Source organism: Cebus imitator, unplaced genomic scaffold (assembly GCF_001604975.1).
Source record: "Cebus imitator isolate Cc_AM_T3 unplaced genomic scaffold, Cebus_imitator-1.0 Scaffold30, whole genome shotgun sequence".
In the NCBI taxonomy this organism is placed as follows: domain Eukaryota; kingdom Metazoa; phylum Chordata; class Mammalia; order Primates; family Cebidae; genus Cebus; species Cebus imitator.
The window spans coordinates 6,979,712-6,999,893 of record NW_016107345.1 but is presented as its reverse complement, the minus strand read 5'-3'; the positions used below and the strand labels follow the sequence as shown (position 1 = coordinate 6,999,893).

The 20,182-nt window shown below is 33.0% G+C and overlaps 1 protein-coding gene across 1 annotated transcript; it reads left to right on the top strand.

Annotated features, from left to right (window-relative positions):
* The first annotated feature begins 13 nt into the window (after positions 1–13).
* On the top strand, positions 14–18,976 carry LOC108300855 (phospholipid scramblase 1-like). The gene is made up of 6 exons (XM_037736844.1): positions 14–2,665; positions 3,669–3,711; positions 9,964–10,184; positions 12,573–12,734; positions 15,541–15,702; positions 18,778–18,976. The coding sequence occupies exons 1-6, from the start codon at positions 2,582–2,584 to the stop codon at positions 18,805–18,807; spliced, it is 702 nt and encodes a 233-aa protein (XP_037592772.1). The 5' UTR covers positions 14–2,581; the 3' UTR covers positions 18,808–18,976.
* The last annotated feature ends 1,206 nt before the right edge of the window (positions 18,977–20,182 follow it).

Sequence of the window (20,182 nt, the reverse complement as noted above, 5' to 3'; positions counted from 1 at the left end):
CTGTTAGTGGAAATATTAACAGTACTGTATGTGAGGGCTCAGAAGGAAATGAAGAAGTAATAGGAAACATGAAGAAACTGTATTTTTCCTGTATTATGATAGAATGCTTAACCGAACAGTGCTACAATGTTATTTTGAGAGATAAATTTATAAACCATGAACTTGGAATTTTATTTGAGATTCCAAGAAAAGTGTTGAAATTCCTTTTGTTTATGGTACAATGTGGGAAAACAAGAGAGAGAAAAAAAATATTGAGAGAACTTTTAGCAAAAAGGAATCAGGACTTGATGATTTAGAAGATTTTCATCTTACCAAATTCCCACGACGCTAAAATTAGCACATTCAATGTCAGGAAATTGAGCTCTTGTACTCTGAAGAGAAGGTAAAGCGAGTGACCTGACAGCCTTTTGCTAATGTTTCTGAAGTAGCAACATTTCATAGTATTCAATCACACAAAGGACTCTGAAGAGTTTAGGCAATATCAATGGAGGAACAAATGACAGGGAAAGGAATAAATAAAAGAAATTCACTAGAATTGCAAATGAAAACTGCCTAATAATATTACTTAGCTGAAAACATGTGCTTCCCCTTAAGAAAAATGAAGAATTATTCTGAGGGCAGAGCTGCAGGACAAGAGGGAAGAATCCTGAAGCCAGAAGGTAAAACTGACAGCCACTGAGGATTATTTCAAGGTGCCAAAATGTAGTGGAGCCTCACATGCTGGATTTCAAAATTATTTGCGTTGATGATTCTTTTTTTGATTCTATCTTCTCCCTCTTTGAACAGAAATGCCTCTAACAGGGAAACTATCTCTGTCCTACTATTGCGTTATGAAAAGAGTAAAATGTACTCTTGTTTTACAAGTCAAAGTTTGAAGAGAAATTTTTACCCATAATGGATCATACCCATAGTCACAACCAATACCAGATTTACATGGTGAGATTTTTGGATATTTAAGCTGATGAAGTTTATTTATGGTGAGGTAATTTAATGTGTTGAGCTTTTGGAGATTTGATATGGGATTTACATACTTTGCCTGTGGGATAGATATTCCTTTGGGGAACTGAGAGAGAACTATTGTAAACAGAGCAGTGGTTCCCCAACATACCGGTATCATAATCCAAAGAACCAGTAGATGTATAACCTAGATGAAAAGAAGCATTTTTCAAATATAATTACATTAAGGATCTTAAGATCCTTTAACACAGCCAATTATTCTGTTATCTGTGTGGACCAAATGTAATTACAATACTCCTAATGAGAGAATACAAGGTCAGAAGGTAAAACAAAAGAGAAAGAAAAATATAATTCCTATAGCCTTCAACAAAAACACAACCCTGAAGACCCGTTGCAGACTTCTGACCACCAGAAATTGGAACACAATACATTTGTGTTGATTTATTTGATATATAATATTTTACATATTCAGGTGGTACATGTGAGTGTTTGTTAATTGCAGAGAATGTGTAATGATAAAGTCCAGGGCATTTGGAATTATCCATCACCCTGAGTATTTATCATTTCTTTATGTAGGAAATATTTCAAATCCTCTATTCTACCTGCTTTTAAATATACAATACATATTGCTAACTAAAGTCCCCAACATTCTTCTTGAACATTAGAACTTGTAAAATGGAGTAGCCACTTTGGAAAACATTTAGCAGTTTCTCAAAAATTCAAACACATAGTTGCTATCTGACCCATCTAAACTAAAATAGCAATAATAGCAACTCAAGTATGTATGGTCCTCTCTTTTGCTAGGATTGTTTCTTTACTTCTCTTTACCTCACCTCTTATTTCATAGTCAGTATCTTTGGAATGCAAACCTGCTATTTAAAATTTACTCTTGTTTTTAGCAGTAAACATTTTTCAAAAGTATGTTTTCTTCTTTGTCATTATTAATATTTATCTCTTGCCTATATGTTGTGGCCTTTTTGTTATATGTTTAACTTTTTTCTTGTATCTGTTTGAGAGTAGATCATACAATATTTGCCACAAAATAATGTGAGTAAATTCTGCAATATTTTCAGTGTATTTGTGGGCACTGTTAATCCTCCTCTTAAACTTTGAGCTGGAAACAGGGTTTGTAGATTAATTTATTTTCCAAGTTTTATTCTGAGCAACCTAAGGAAAATACAGAGAATCATAAAACCCTAATTAGGGCCAATTAGAAAATTTGCCTCCACAAAGATTTGTTCTAATTTTGTTAGAATCATGGTGCTGGAGATAGATATCTACTCAAACCTCATTTTAAGATGATTTATCTTGTCCTTACTTAATTTTGTTTAAATAGATTAAGGTCACATGGGAATAACAATCTGCATTAACTGGTACTTGTATTCCTGAAATTCTTTTTTGGTATTTGATGAGAGACAGACTTATAAAACCACAAATATTAAAAACAACTTACAAAATAAAATATGAATGTTGTTTACACCATTAAATGTAGAAGAGCTAAGCCTGTAGTTGTAGATTCCTGTTTCTAACCAGGTTAATATGTTTTGATGATGTTAGATGTTAAACATAAAAGACTAAATATTTTCAATTTGTCTCATTCTAAAGCACTTACATAATTTAGATTATGGCTATTTATGATCTCCGACCCTGGTTGTCTACACCAGGGACGATAACCAGCTGTCCACCTGGATTGGAGTGTTTGCATCAGGTATAGCAATGTGTTTCTTAACTTATTTGATCTATAATATTATGAATTGAGATAGTTTCAGAATATAATTTCTTATAAAAACTTTTGACTGTGGATTAAAATACTGTGAATTTAAGATTTTTCTATTTTATTTACATATACATTTTTATTTTCATTTTTGATTGAGATAGTAAACTTAGACTTTACATATTATAGTATTGTTACTTACGAATTTATTTCCTAGGCACCCACTTAAAAATAAATGCCTACTTTTAAAATAGAAAATTGGATTTTCCGAATGTAGTTTATATTAATCTCAAGAATCTTTACTTCATCTACTGTTTGTGTATGAGAAGCCTGGTATGAAAATGTAAAATATAAACAGTAATATTAGGAAAATATCTCTTATTCTGTACTAGACTGAATAAAATTTAGGTTTATGCTGTCAGTTCTGATTTAGTTTCCTGTGATATTGTCTCTTGAATAATTAACTTTGACAATTTAGTTGCCTATAATCATTGGCCATATTTTATTTTGTAATACTTTAAAAATAAAATAGTATATATGTGGCTTATTGAAAAGGTTGTGTACATTTTCAGTGTTTATTTTAAACTTGTCACAAATTATGATATAAACATAACAAAACCGTTTAGCATTTGGGTAAAAACTATATTAAAATATTTATTCAAATGATAGTATAGATAGTCTCTGAATTTCAAAAATATTTCTGATATGTATTTTAAATTTTTCGTTAACCAAATTATTGAATATGCTAACAATAGAGAAAAGACAAAACACCTTATAGACTGTAATAATAATTTTGCATTTGCCTGTTTCCATGGTGAAGTAAAATAAAATTTAGTTTTAGACTGCTATAATATACAAGTGACAAAAAATCAGAGATGTTGACAATGAATCAATTACTTTAAACATATCAAATGTAAATATTAAGTTATGTGTTGATAAGTACTTTAAATGTAGTTTGAATACTTCATAACCACCTTCTTTATTTTTATTCTAATAGATAAATCACTTAATAGTGTGTCAACATTTTGACCCTCTGGGAGGTATGTACCAAACACAATGATATATTAATTATTTAAGCCATGACTTGTTTTGTTGCAGTTAGATCAACCCCCATAAATTAAAGTGCTTCTTAAGTATGAGGAAAACTAAACCTTGCAAACATGAAGAGAATTTATAGAAGGTCCTTAGATAATAAGCAGGTAAATGCAGCAATAATCTTCTCATGAGAAAGGAAAAAGATACTGGCTGCAGAATTATTCCTGAAAATTCTGATCTGCAATTCTGGTATACTAAACATAGGTATGGCTCCTGAAATGGTTTTCCCACCCTGATTTCCTCAAATACAGGTATTTCAGAGAAAAATTAATTCCAAATTCTTCAGAAATTTTGCTAATAGAAGCAGAATGCAGGTACGTTTCTGGATAGTCCAGCTGTGCTCCCAATTCTGGAAAATTAAACTGTTCTTTAGAACTTGACCTGTATCTCAACTTAGTACAAATATTTCTTTTTCTTTTCTTTTCTTTTCTTTTTTTTTTTTTTTNTTTTTGCCCTGAGATGGAGTCTCATTCTGTTGCCCAGACTGGAGTGCAGTGGCACAATCTTGGCGCACTGCAACCTCCACCTCTTGGCTTCAAGCGATTATCCTGCCTCAGCCCCCCAAGTAGCTGGAATTACAGGTACATGCCACCACACCTGGCTAATTTTTGTATTTCTTAGAGATGGGGTTTCACCACGTTGGCTAGGCTGGCCTCAAACTCCTGACCTCAGGTGATCCACCTGCGTTGGCCTCCCAAAGTGCTGGGATTACAGGCATGAGCCACTGTGACTGGCCCAAGTATTTCTTTTATGTGGGTGAATCTAACATGGATGGAAATGAGTGTCTAGTTACAAAAAAATAGTATTATCATCACCTTCCTTATGCATTAGAGATTCTAAAACTAAAATGGGTGTTTATAATTTATTTAACTTGTAAAAGCGCTTCCATTTAGGCATATTATAAAGGAATGCTTTCTTTTTTTTTCCTTGCTGAATTATACTAAATTGCTTTATTTTATGCAAGAATATTTACTACAGAAACACCATATGTAATTACAATAAACAAGATATATACTAGCCATTTTGAGGGAATCAAGGAAGAATCAGATTCAGGGTTGCACTGAAGAGCTTCCTCTGAAGTGTGGGGAATTAATGTATTTTATGTGGTTTGAATCTGTTCACCAAAGCTCAAGTGTTAGAAACTTAATCATCAATGTAATAGTGTTGACAGGTTGGACCTTTAAGAGGTGATTAGGTCACAAGGGCTCTGCCCTTATGTATCAAGTAATGCCTTTATCTCAGGAGTGGGTTAGTTATTTCGAGTGTGGACTCCTGATAAAAAGATGAGTCTGATCTTCTTCCTCCCCCTCTCTCTTATTCATTTTACCGTGTGATGCCTTCCCTTGTGATACCATGCAGCAGGAAGGCTCTCACCAGTTGCCAGCCCCACCTTCTTGGACTTCCCCTCCTCCAGAACTTTGAGAAATAAATCTCTCTTCTTTTTATATTACTCAGTCTGTAGAATTATTTTATAGAAATACCAAACAACAACAGAAAATTGAGAAGTAGTGTTGTTGCTATAGTAAATACCTGGGATGTGGAAGCAGCTTTGGAACTGAGTCATGGGTAGAGGCTGGAAGAGTTTGTAGAAGCAAGCTAGAAAAAGCCTAGATTACCATCAATGGAAAAGAAAATAGCTATAAGGAAGTCTGAGACTTCTTAGAAATTACTTAAGTGACTGTGATCAGAAGATTAGTAGAAAGATATACAGTAAAGGCAATTCTGATGAGTCGTAGATACAAATGAGAAACAAGGTATTGAAAATTGGGGTGAAGGCAAAGCTTATTATACAACTGCAGAGAACTTGGCAGAGTCGTGTCCATGCCCTTGAGCTTTAGGGAAGGCAGAATTTAAGAGTAATGAATGGGGATGTCTAGCAGAAGAAATTTCTAAGCAAAATACTGAAGGAGCTGCATGATTAGTTTTAACCACTTATAGTAAGATGCAAGAGGATAGAAATGACTTAAAATGGAATTTATAATTAAAAGAGAAATAGAATGGAAAAATTTTGGAGACTTCACAGAGTAGCTGTGTAAAGAGTAAAAAGGTATGTTTAGGAGAGCAAACCAAAAGTGTGGCCAAGCAGTGGTTTGCTAAGGAGATGAGTATAAATAGAAGGGAGCCAGGTACTATTCATCAAGACAATGGGAGAATGGCCTTTAGGGCATTTCTGAGAGCTTTGAGGCTTCCCTTTCCATCACAGGCCCAGAGTTCCAGGAGGGCCAAATGTTTTTGGAAGATGGATCCAAACAACACTCCACAAGCTCACTGCTCAGGGCTGTCTTGGTTCTCTAGTCCCTGCCCTTCACTGCAGTACTCCTTTGCCATGGCTCATGCAGGCCCAAGTGCAATTCATGCTGCAACTCCAGAGGGCATAAGTGGTAAGTATTGGTGACATCCAAATGGTGCTTAATCTTCAGATGTGCAGAGTGCATGAGCTGTGGGGCCATGGAAGCTTCCATGTAGATTTCAAATAATGTCAGAGACAACCTGGGGCCCAGACAGAGGCCTGTTACAGGAGCAGAGTCACTATAGAAAGCCTGCACTAGGGCAATGCCAAGGGAGTAGTCAAAGTGGGATGGCTCTGGAGACTACAGAACTGTAGGGCCACTAGCAAGCAACTCCAGCCTGAGAAAGGTGCAGGCATGAGACTCCAACTCATGAGAGCTAGAGAGTGGACTGAAACCAGGAAAGCCATAGGGATAGAGCTGCCTGAGGCCTTAAGGTTCAAACCTCCCCATCCTGAGTTATGCCCAGGACGCAAGACATAGAATCAAAGGAGAGTATTCTCCTGCTTTAAGACTTAATGTTACTTTTCCTATTGGACTTTGGACTTACTTGAGACTGGTTACTTCTTTTTTTCTTACCTATTTCTTCCTTTTGAAAGGGAAATGTTTGTCCTTTGCCTATTCTACCACTGTGTTTTGGAAGTAGATAATTTCATAGACTAGTAGCTGGAGAAGAATTTGCCTTGGGACAAATTATGCCCGAAGTCCCACCAATGTCTGATTCAGATAAGACTCTGGACTTTGACCTTTTAAGTTGTTACTTGAATGAGTTCAAAATTTGAGGCTAAGGGGTGGAATGAATGTATTTTGCATGTGAGAAGAATGTAAATTTTGGTGGCCAGAGATGGAATGCTGTGGTTTGAATGCGTTCCCCCAAACTTCATGTGCTGAAAACTTAATTCTCAATGCAATAGTGTTGTGATGTGGGACCTTTAAGAAGTGATTAGGTCATGAGGCTCTTCCTCCATGTATAGATTGTTGCCATTATGGCAGGAGTATGTTTATTATTGAAGGAGTGGATTCCTGATAAAAGGATGAGTTTGGACTCCTTCCTTCCTTCTCTTGTATGTTCTCTCACCATATGACACCTTCCATCATATTATGATGCAGTAAGGAGGCCCTTGCCAGATGCCAGCCCCTCAGCCTTGGACTTCCAAACCTCTAGAACTGTGAGAAGTAAATCTGTTTTTTAAATAAATTATCCAGTGTATGATTTTCTGCTATAGCAACACAAAATAAGACAATGCTTGAATAAAATATGGAGTCATGTATATAGCAACACAAAATAAGACAATGTTTGAATAAAGTATGGAGTCATAAAATAATGAGACTGGTAAAAACTAATCATGGAAATTCAAAGGAGAGAAACAACCACAGTAACCCATAATTTAAGAAGTCACAAAAATATCAAAAATATTGGGAATCTAAACAGCCATGAATAGGGAACAATTTCTCCAAACCAGTGATTCTCCAGGTATGGTCCCACCTGAACATAGAACAGCAGCATCAGCATCACCTGGGAACATGTTAGAAATGCAAATCAAAACCACATTGAAATACTATCGCATGCCAGTTAGAATGGCGATCATTAAAAAATCTGGAGACAACAGATGCTGGAGAGGATGTGGAGAAAAAGGAACACTTTTACACTGCCGGTGGGAGTGTAAATTAGTTTAACCATTGTGGAAGACAGTGTGGCCATTCCTCAAGGATCTAGAAATAGAAATTCCATTTGACCCAGCAATCCCATTACTGGGTATATACCCAAGGGATTATAAATTGTTATATTATAAAGACACATGCACACATATGTTCATTGCAGTGCTGTTTATGATAGCAAAGACCTGGAACCAACCCAGATGTCCATCAATGATAGACTGGACAAAGAAAATGTGGCACATATAGACTGGACAAAGAAAATGTGGCACATATACACCATAGAATACTATGCAGCCATAAAAAACGACAAGTTCTTGTCCTTTGTAGAGACATGGACAAATCTAGAAACCATCATTCTCAGCAAACTGACACAAGAACAGAAAACCAAACACCTCATGTTTTCACTCATAGGTAGGTGATGAACAATGAGAACACTTGGGCACAGGGAAGGGAACAACCCTCACAGGGCTAAGTGGAGGGTGGAGGGGAGGGGAGAGAAGGGACAGCAGTGGGAGGATTGGTGGGGGAGGATGGGGAAGGATAACACTGGGAGAAATAGATGTAGGCGACTGGTGCGGTGGCCGGGGGGATGGAGACAGCAAGCCAGCGTGGCATGTATGTACCTATGCAACAGTCCTGCAGGATGCAGGAAGTGCACATGTACCCCAGAGCCCTAAGTACAATAAAAATAAATAATAATAATAAAGAAATGCAAATTCTCAAGCTCCATTACAAACCCAGTGTTAATTCAGAAAATCCACAGGCGGGGGTCAATAATTTGCTTTATAATGCCCTTCAGGAGATACTGATACAGGCTTAAATTTGAGAACTACCATTCTAAATGGAGACACTTTCATATAATTTAACATCTCGAGTTATTTCAAAGAATTAGCTCTACAGATATGCCAAGAATATCTTCAGAGTATATTAAGTGTAAACAATAATTACAAAGTAGAGCATATAGTTAGGAGTGTGTATATGTGTGTGTGTGTGTGTGTTTAAAATATTTGTAGTTTTTTATATGCTTGGTATATCTCTGAAAGGATGCATATGAAATGGGAAAAGATGGGGATAGGATAGGGCTGGAAGAAGAAATTATTTTTAATTTTATACTCCCATTTGTATTTTTAAAATTTGTGCCACGCATATGTAATTTCTACTAAAAAATTGATTTTTAAAGCAGTTAGAAAATTGTTTTACTAACTTATAAATCATGATTTAGTCTTCAATATCAAATGAAAATGTGTACCTTTGATATATGTTGACACAAGATAGAAACGTAATTATGTTCATTGCCCACAGAATCATTAAAAATGAAGAAATTCTATACTCAACCTGTTTCAAACTTTAGCCTTAAAACAGAATGTTTAATGTATGTTAGAGTAACATATACTCATTTGAAAAATAAGTATATACTCATTTGAAAAATAACACTGAGATAAAAATCATATATGCATAACTACATGTCCTCTGAAGAGGTTTTTAAAATTATTATTTTATTAGAGTTTTTAAAAATCAATTTTAATTATTGTCCACTCAATTTGTCATACTTAGTCACTTAATGTTACGATTTCTTTATCATAAAAACCCAGCATTTTAAAGAGCTACATAGTAATCTTAAATGTAGGACACTATGTATTATCTCTAATTGGATACTTTGTTTTCACTTTATTTTTTCTGTTCCAAATGGTGCAGTAGTGAATATTTGATGCCTAAAACTTTCTTTTTTAAGTTTTAAAATTGTTTTGTTTGTATAATAACAGAAGGAAAATTATTGAAACAAAAGATAGTAATATTTGTATTTACTTGCAAAAGGAGTACATTTGAATATTATATAAACAATATATGAGAGTGCATCCTACTTCCCTCAATTTAGCATAAATACAATTTTTTTAATTTCTACTATCCAGAATGGAGTTCTAATGAAATCTTTTTAAAATTTTGCAATAAGGAAAACATGAAGAATAAAATTAAACATGACTTAAAACATAATGGGTTAACTTTCCTGAAGTTCAAAGAGGATACCAAAAGGCTATGCATAGAATTTGAGCAGTAAACAGAGCCAGAGAGTAGCTAGCCTATCTCTCCTTTTTATACATAAGAAGACAAAGATACCAGTGAAAATTAGTTAACTAAATTCAAGCAGTTTATTATCCAATATAATTTCCATATTGGAAGGTAATTTGATACCTGTTTAAATACATCTTACATCAGTATTACTAACAAATTAATATATTATTTATTCTCTAGCCCTCAGAAAATTTGAAACTAGTAAAACATATGAAATCTTGAACAATCAAGGACAAAGAATTTATTTTGCAGAAGAGAGAAATAATTGCTTCCTTCGACACCTTTGTGGATTTTCAAGGCCTTTTACTATGACAATTTATGATAATGTAGGTAGAGATATACTTGCTCTGCATAAGGCTCTGAAATGTAGCTGTTGCTGGAGTAGATGCTGCCTACAAAAGGTAAGTAAATATATCATCATATCCAAAAAAGCCTCACTGCTGGACAGTATGATAAAGTCTAAACATTGTGATTGGCTGCAAAGAATTGTCTAGAATGAAAAACGTCAGAAAGAGAATTGAATTTTTGTACCACATACCTATAGGGTGAAAATCATGCACAACATTGCAAATTTTTTCCAGGCAATGGAGGTCATAAGCTCTTTAGATGTTTTCTCTTCTAAACTATCTAACCATCCATCCAAGGCTTTTTGTGACCTAAGAAATATTTGCCTATTGCAAAGTGGCAAAGACTCTATCTCATGTTTACTATGGAAACTCTATATTTAAATCAAGTGTTGAGACCCATTTTTTCTGACTTTAATATTTCATTGTTTAAACACCATGATTTGTAAAGACTATTGTTTTTCTACTGGATTGTTTTGGCAACATTTCTCAAAATGAATTGCCAATGTATATATTTGCTTATTTCTATAGTCTATTATCTTCCATTATTCTGCCTGTGTATATACATACAAATATCTATACATACACAGAGCCAGGATCATCAGGACTATATAATATTGGCATAGTACCAGCTGTAGAGTAAGTCGTAATATCAGGTAATACAAGCCTTCTTATTTTGTTTTGCTTTTGTTAAACCTTTTTTGGCTCTCTTAGGTCCTTCACATTTTCATGTAAATTTACAAAAACGAAATTATCATATTCAAAATCCTGCTGAGATATTGAGGGTATTTAATCAATGAATTAATTTGAAAAGAACTGATACCTTATTAATATTGAATCTTCTGCTCAATGACTATGGTATATTTCTCCTTCTATTTAATAACTCCCAGTAATAGTCATTTTCAGTACTTAGGTCTTACAAATATTATATTACAAATAAATTTAATTATTTTATATTTTTAGATATAATTATAAATAGTATTTTTAATTTAAACTCTCCATTTTTGTTGCTTGTATATAGTATATAGAAAATTATTGCTCTGTGTACACTGACACTTTACTCTGACCTTGACAAAAATCACTTATAAATTTTAGTAGCTTTTTTGTAAAGTCACTAAAGTTTCCTACAATTATAGATATAAAAATACAGATTTTACTTCTTCCTTTGCCATCTATATGCTTTTTATTTGTATGCATAACTTTATGAATGTATGTATTTACTGTCTGGATTCTGGAAATCTCAGAAACATCTTGTTCTTCTCATGTGTTTCACTGCATCTACTTACATTTTGAGACTTGAGGCTTTGTTTTTCCGTCTAATTTTGTCTAAATAATTTGACAGTTTTGTTTTGTTTTGCTAGCATACTTATTTTCTTCTTTTCCATGAGAGTTTTGGGGATGTTTACAAGCCGTACCACCATTACCATCATCTTGACTTAGCAGTCTTTGCCATTTAATGAGTAATACTTATACAGGGTAAGAAAAATGAAAGGAAAGGGGAAAGGAAAGAGGGAGGGAGGGAGGGAAGGAAAGCAAAAAGAGAAAGTCAGAATTCTGTGCTTTTCAGAAAAGAAAAGTACAGAATAGAATGGAAGTATATTCAGGAGAAACAATTTCTCTCAAATGCTTGCTTCCTAGGCTCCTACATCCCTTTTTAGATACAACTACTATTATAAGTTTCTTACGTATTTTTCCACAGTTACTTTGTGAATATTTGTATATTACATAAACATAACATGCTTATGTATGTTTTATGTATGTGTGTGTTTTAACATGTATGTTTTATGCTATGTGTGTGTATGTGTGTGTTTTAACACAGTAGCATATTCTTCAACTTTTTTTTAACATTATAACTTGAGGATTACATCTATGTTTAGAGTTTATTTGTTCCTTTAAATGGCAGGATAATAACCCATTATATGAATATGCCATAATTTATTCAACAACTCTCTATTGAGTCTAATTAATTGAGCTTTAAATGAAAATTGGGATAAAAAATTTCAATAAATTTATATTTGCCGTGGCAAAGAGTTATGAAAGTGTTTGGCACATTGAGTAATAAGCAGTTTGGGATGTAATTAGGCTTAAATTATATTTCATGTGCATGGGAATTTAAAAAGTATCTTCATAAATGCCTATAACAGAGATTGTTGTTATCCCTCTTTTGCAAATGAAAGTAAATTTCAGAGATTTTAGTGACTTGTCCACATTTCAAGCAGTTGGCAAGCAGTGAAGTCAGGTCTTAGCTCACGGGGCTTTAACATCTAAATCCTGGTCTTCTCACTTTTATGTTTATTCTCAAGCATGAAGCATCCCTTAAATACAGAAAGTTCTGTATAAATATACATTAAGCTCATTTGAAAGGTAGTACAGAAGTAAATAAAGTATTACTAACAAATCTAACATATCTGGTGGATCAATATTATATTTTTCAATCTTTTGTAGCTAAAAGTTGAAGCTCCCCCTGGCGAAACAATTGGATATGTTTATCAATACTTTCACCCATTCTTGCCAAAATTCAAAATAAAAAATGAGAATAAGGAGGAGGTAATGAAAATTAAAGGGCCATGGTTGGTCTTCAGCTGTCTCAGGGATCTAAATTTTAATGTAAGTAATTAATAATGTTTTAACATCATATTAAAATTAGTTATTAGTTTTTTCACAATACATATAATTATTGAATATGATTAAAGAAAAATAAAGGAATATTATTATGAAAATACTGTAACTATTTGCTTTTTTAAAATATTGGATTACTAAGTCGTTGTGTCCTTATTTAAAAGCTCTAGAAGTTTATGTAGCTTATAAGGCAAGTTTTAAAGGTGCCAAAGCTTTGGTGTTTAGTATCTCAAGGAATATTGAAAGAAAAAATTAAACTTTATTTCAATGTACAATGACCTAATCTGGTACTAATTATACATAATATTTTAATGTTCATTAACAGAGTTTTTGCTTTTTATAAAACTTCAAAATACAATGTAATTTTTAAAATTAATATAAAAATTAATATAATTTTAAAAATTTTTAAATGATGCTGTCCCCAAGCAGCTTACTCTAAAACCATGCCCCCACAATTTGTGTAGTCTGCTTATTAGCTCCCAGTTTATGTGCTTACTAATTTACTTCTCAGATTATAGCTAACATCCAAATAATAATTTGGGAAGTTAACTCCTAAATATATTACATATAGTTAATAAAATTAAAGAACTTGTTATGTTTATTCAAATTTGAAGATTCCTAAGCAACAGAGAATATTGTGTTAGTTTAACTCGATAGTAGGTATGCAAAACCATACTTCCCAAACTTTCATCAAAAACACATTTGTTGTTTGAATAGCTAAAATACCTAGTAAGAAATTTCGATACAGCTTAACTAAAATACGAACTGATTTTCTTTCCTTTCATAGAATTATGTCAATTAATTTTAGTGATTCTGATTCTTACTGGCATCTGCATATATATATACTTAATATATTACAAATTAATTGTTAATAATATGTTTAGTTTGGAAAGTAATAACATGACTATATAGGACTCTATTTTAAGTTAGAAGCCAAAGTAACAAAGTAGACTGTGCATAAAACTCTGGAATCCAAAGCAATTTTTACTGACACCAAATAATAAAATGCTTTCTGTGCATTATTTTATATTTCATAGTATAATACAGCAAATCCTACTCATTCTAATATCTTCAACATTTTGTCAAATGTATATAAAACCCTGCCTATTTTTTCTGTTTGAAGCAAAACAGTTTTAAAGCTAGCACTCTTGGGTAAGCTCAAGTATGAGGAGCAAGAAATGGAAATCATGATTCTGTAAGAAAGTCATCTTTTGCATGAATGTGGACAATCCTTTTCATATTTTTTTTTGGCTGTGAATAAGAGAAAAGATAAAGTAGTGGCTAGTTACAGGGCCAGAACTAGAATGAGGCAATTGATGTGTCCATCTCAGATAGAAAATTTAAGGGACCAACAAAAATCTCAGTATTAAGGGTAAGTGATACCTGAATGCATTGCACTTCAAAAATTAATACAAAAAAATTGTTATGAAATAAACTAAAAAATTAAGAAAGAAACTGATCATGTACTTGTATGACTTATCTCTCTGCAATAACCTAATCCTGTTTCTGGCTGGATGAGGACAGAGGGTGGAAGGTGAGATATTTTCCTGAAAAGTATGTTGTTATCCCTTTGATTGTAAAATAACAGAGCCAAATGAGAGAGAAAGTATGGAGATACAGCAGAGGCCTAATCGCTGATGAATCTGGTTTCTTATTTGGTATGAGACTGAGACACATGTAGAGAATTAGCCTCATATAGAGATCCATTCATCATAACAATAAGGAGGCAGGAAATGTTGGTATGAACACATTCTGTTTGTAGGGCTAGTGTCTGAGGATAAATTCCTGTTCCATACCTTTTATTTTCTCTGTAATAGAAGAGATAAGACATTTTGTTGAGAAAGAGAGGGAATGGTGGGTTCAGAGTTCTGAAAAGGGTGAAGAACTTTGGACATATTTAAAGCACTTCGATATTTCTCATTTTCCTGTTCCTTAGCACTACTTACAAGGCTGTGTATGAGCAGCCCTGCTAACCTCTCTGGTCTCACTCATTTTCTGCTATTAGTTCCCTCCCTCACTTCACTCCAGCTGTGCTCCTTCGTAACTCGGGGTCTTTTCACATGTTGTTAACTTTCTCTGGAATGCTGTCTGTCTACCTATTTCTCTTATCACTAATTCTGTCTGGTCTAAGTCTCAGCTTAAATGACACTGTCCCCAAGCAGCTTACTCTAAAACCATGCCCCCACAATTTGTGTAGTGTGCTTATGAGCTCCCAATTTTACTGCATTGTAGCACTCTACCTTTCCCTTATTGCATTCATTACAAGGCAGGTAGTATGATTTATCCCAGGTTTGTGGTTTTATATTTACATGAGTATCTCTTATTCTGAAGGAATTAATATTAGTTGGTATGAGAAATGATGCTCTAGGAGGTTTAAATAAGTAACAGAAAAAGAAATGAGGAAAAAGTAAAGGGAGCCAGAAAAATACAATCACTTATGAAAGAGTTGGTTAAGCTGTATAATGAGCTGAGAAGCTCATGGTTTTCATTTTATAATGAAATTCATTCTTGTATTAAGTTAAAGCAAATTATGTGAATTAAGTGTATATAAGTGTGGCACATAGAGAGATAGATATAATCAGTTGTATACAATTTGAAAATCGACTTTTAGGTAGGAATTGCCTATAAATGTTACCAGTGTTTTATGTGTCCAAGTTGCATATTTTATAAATTGTTGGGTATAATCAGTATAAATATCACTCATCAAGGTCATAATTAGTTAATAAATTTGGTAAAGAAATAGCTTTTTATTTTGTACATTTTTCTCCTAAGATTATATATTTTTCTATTTTAGTTATTGACGCTGGATGAGGAAATGGTTATTGGAAAAATTTCAAAACACTTCTCTGGATCTGTGAGGGGAATATTAACCAATGGTGAGAAACTCGAGATCCAGTTTCCATTTGATCTTGATGTTAAAATTAAAGCACTGATGCTTGGAGCAACTTTCCTCATTGTGAGTCTACTTTTACTCTATTTACCTGAAAATTACATTTTCTGAGACTATTGTTGCACTTTTGTTAATATTTCTCCTTGAATCATCTAAATCAACTGCAAATTGTGCATTTCTGACCATCCTCAGTCCCCAAATGACATTATGAATTCAGTGTTCACCTTGCAAAGGAAGCGAAAATTAGAGTGTCCTGGAAACACGATTATTGAGGTTTAAATCCTTTGCATTCAAGAAAAATCAGACTGTCAGTGAAAACAGAAAAAATATAGTTCATTCAATGTGACTTATAGTTATCTCTTACAATGTAAAATTTATTAATGCATGCTTGTTATATTTTATTTAAATGTTAATATATTGTTAATTTGGAAACTATAGATATTATTTGATTTAGCTCTATCTCTTAAGCAATGCAAAGACCTTAAAAACATTTTAATTCTAATCTCTCTCTCACAACTGATATACTTTCATTGGCTAGTGTTTTCATTTTACTTCTTTTTAAATTTACAAATTAAATGTTTGCTCTTATTTTCCTAATACAATCACAGATATGTTTAGCACTTTATTTGCTCTCAAATTTTATTGAACTTTAGATGATCCCTCTAAGGTTATGTTCTTTTTCCCTAAGTCCTCACTTAATATCATTGTATTAGTTCATTTTCACACTGCTGTAAAGAAATACCTGAAACTGGGTAATTTATAGAGGAAAGAGGTTTAATCGACTCAAAGTTACACACGTCTAGGAAGGCTTCAGGAAACTTACCATCATGGTGGAATGCGGAGGAGAAGCAGGCGCCTTTTCCACAAGGTGGCAGGAAAGAGCGAGTACAAGCAGGGGACATGCCAGATGCATATAAAATCATCAGATCTCCAGAGAACTCACTCGCTATCACAAGGACAGCATAGGGGAAACCACCCCCATGATCCAATCACTTCCCTCCCTCCGCACTTGGGGATTATAGGTCCCTGCCTCAACACATAGGGATTATAATTCAAGATGAGATTCGGGTGGAGACATAGAGCCAACCCATATCAGTCATTGATAGGTTCTTGGAAACTGCAAATTTAAGCACAAGGATGTAGAATAAAACTCATTATTTTTGTCATCAACATTATAACAAAACAGCATTGAACAAAATGACATTATTTGTAAACCTTCTGTACTTACCAGTTGATAGAAATAGTTAAATTGGATTTTTAAAGTATCTATAGTCTCTTTTAAAAAGATAAACCTAAATTAATGAACAAAAATTTGAAAGAAAGTGAATATGGATAAAATGCTAACCACAAGAAAGCTAAGGAATCTAAATTAATACCAGGAAAAAAAAATTAACACTCCAAAAAATAGCAACAGAAACAAAATGGGTAACTATGATGATAAAGCATCTATTTAAACAAGACACAGTAACTCTAGACTTGTATGCATGTAATATTAACTTCAAAATATAGAGACAAATGTTAAAAAGTTATAATGACAAACCCATCATCAAAATGGGGGATTTTACTCACATCTCTTCATTTTTATTAGATATAAGACAGAATGTTACTAAAGTTATTTAAAATTTGAACAACAAAATGAATAAGCTTGATTTAATGGTCTTATTTAGAACTTTTTACCAAAAATTAGATAACACACATTGTTCTCAAATAAACATTATTTACACAAATTAATATAATTATGGGCCAAGAAGCAAGTCTCAACAAATTACAGAGAATCATTATCATTTAGACCTTAGTACATGAGCAAACGAGACTCAATTAGAAGTTAATAAATATTTTTAAATGTTTTCTACATATTGAAATGCAAATAACTCAATTATTTCTAAAAAGCCATAACAAAATATTTTAAATACTTTAAAATATGTAATAAAATAATACATGTTCAAAACTCTTGGCATGCAACTAAACATGTTAAATGTATAGCTATAATTATTGAAGAAAAGAGAAAAATTAATAAGCTAAATTAATTGGCTTAAGCTATAAAGTTAGAAAAAAAAAAAGGAGGAATATATTCAAGGAAGCATAATGGAGATATTGAACCATTAAGCAAACAAAAATAAACAGCACCCATACTTAGTCTCTAAACAAAATAGGTCTTTCAAAGCAAGAAAATCGTGAAGTAACAGACTACTAAATTTAAATATTTTAAACTTTTGTTTTTCATAAACCCTCATAATATTAGATATTTAAAAGCAAGTAATAAATTCAGGATAATATAGGAAATAAGGGAAATAATTAAGGAAATCCATAACATATATGACTAAGTAATAATATTCTTAGGTCAATAAACGTGATCCTTAAATGAGAAGAAACAATCAAATACTCAATGAAAATGTACAAATAATATGAAAAAATAATTTGAATCACTATCAAAGAGGGAATAAAAATAACCACTAAACATAAGAAAGCATTTCCAAAAACACACAAGAGAAGCATAAAAGAAAGGATAAAATACCTTTTTTTGTTTATCATATAATAAAGTTTTTATTTCTAATGATGTATGCTCAATGCTAATGAAGATTTAAGGAATCAAGTTCTCATGAGTTACAGGTGTAACTTTTAGAGGAATAAATTAAAATACATTTGTCAAAAATTAAAACACGTCAAAAATTTAATGTTTTTTATAGATACAGACAGAGTAACTAGCAATGTAAACTATGTAGCAAAATTCACTCAAATAGCAAAAATTAAAGCAACATAAAATGTGTGAGTATGAGATTTACTAACTACATAATGAGACATCACTAGAATAGAGAAATAAGTAGATATTAAAACAAACTAATAAATACGTTTAAGGACCTTTAATGACATAAATACTCAGAATATTTATGCAGTGAAAAAGCCAGCCTTTAGAGATGCACAAATCTATTATTTTGATATAGGTAAGGGCAAACAGTCATTCTTACACCCTTAAAAGTTGTTTCCTCATGGCTCTGGTCCTCAGACTTCTGTTTTTTAATGTGTTTTATACTTATGTTGTTATAATACAGAGATCTTAAAAAGCATTCTCATGCCTAATGCCTGTAGTTGTTTCTACTATTAAACCAACCTAATTGTATTTATTTTTCATTTTTATTGTAGGATTACATGTATTTTGAACTGTGGCCATAAGACTCACCCTGAAAGAATATGTCAGAGAATACTGGCATTTGTTTTTGCCAGCCCTCAACAAAACTAAACAACTTTCACTGAAAATATCTAAATAAAATTTTATTTTGCTAAAACTATTCATACATATTCTTACTGCATAATAAGCTATACCAAAAAATATTAACTTAAATAATGATTATGTTTAGCTTAGCATTTTGTTATATAGTTCTGTTCAGAACCTGGCTTCTCATACATTTTGAGTCAATTATCGGATTAGTTGGGGACTGCCTTATCCCAGATGACTTCATTCATATGTCGGGCTATTGGCTGAGGGAATGGTAGTAATAGGCCACATATTTTTCATCATCTAGGAGGACAGCCAAAGCTTTTACACATGACTATGTTGCAAAACCACCAAGAAGCTGGTTTCCGTAGTGTAGTGGTTATCACGTTCGCCTCACAAAACCAACACGAAACCAAGTTCAAATGTTCAAGCTCATTTCAAGCCTCTACTTCTATTATATTAGTAACATTCCACTGACCAAAGCAAATCACATAGCCAAGGCCACATTCAAGGGGTGGAAAAATAGATGCAATTTTTTAATGAGAGTTGCTGCAAAATAATGTTGCCTTTCTTTCCCCAACACAATTTATCACTGTCTTCTCTTTGGCTCCAGTTATTTACCTTCTCCCCAAACACAAAATATCCTCAACCGTCTCAGGACTCCCACAAGCCTCTTTCAATTATAGCATCAAGCTTAAGTCCAGTATGATGTCATCCTTTACCTTTTGTGAATGTGAGTGAAGATACTTGGATACAGCTTCTCTTGATTCAGAGACTTGAAAACAAAAAAGACTCACCTCACATGTAACAGTGAGCAAAGGTCAAAATAGCCACAAGGAACAAATAAAATTCATCTAGTATTCACTGGTCAATAGAAATTCTAGTAATTAGAAGGGATGTGTTTCTAGTTTCCCTTACTCTGAGGACAGAGAAAATTCTGCTCCCTGGGAGTGGCTTTCCAGTCCATTGTTCTTCTCTGGTCTCTGGAATTTTGGCTCTGCCTTCTGGGACATTTTTTTCTTTTCTAAATGAAATTACCATGTTTTTAGCTGAGTAGCTTTTGCGGCTTCTATCTGCCTATGAACAGAGGGTCTGTTTTCATTTTAGAATGTCTCAGTCTCTTTTAGTTTATGCTTATACAACTCCCTTAAAAACTGTGGATTTCTACTTATAAGATTTCTACTTATAAGATTTAGTCCACTTTATTGGGAAAAAAAGCCATATCCCACTAGTCTTTTTAAGTCAGGCTTCTTTCTTTGGATTTATTCATATCTAGCTTAACTTCTTTATATAACAGGTGGGTTGCAAAGGAAGCCAGAGGACACATCCTTA

Bases quoted from the DNA above. Each gene is read 5' to 3' on its own strand.
- LOC108300855 (XM_037736844.1), top strand. From the start codon at position 2,582: ATGGCTATTTATGATCTCCGACCCTGGTTGTCTACACCAGGGACGATA. The intron at 2,666-3,668 runs GTATAGCAATGT...TTATTCTAATAG, and splicing joins GATTGGAGTGTTTGCATCAG to ATAAATCACTTAATAGTGTG. The intron at 15,703-18,777 runs GTGAGTCTACTT...TTTTTATTGTAG, and splicing joins TTGGAGCAACTTTCCTCATT to GATTACATGTATTTTGAACT.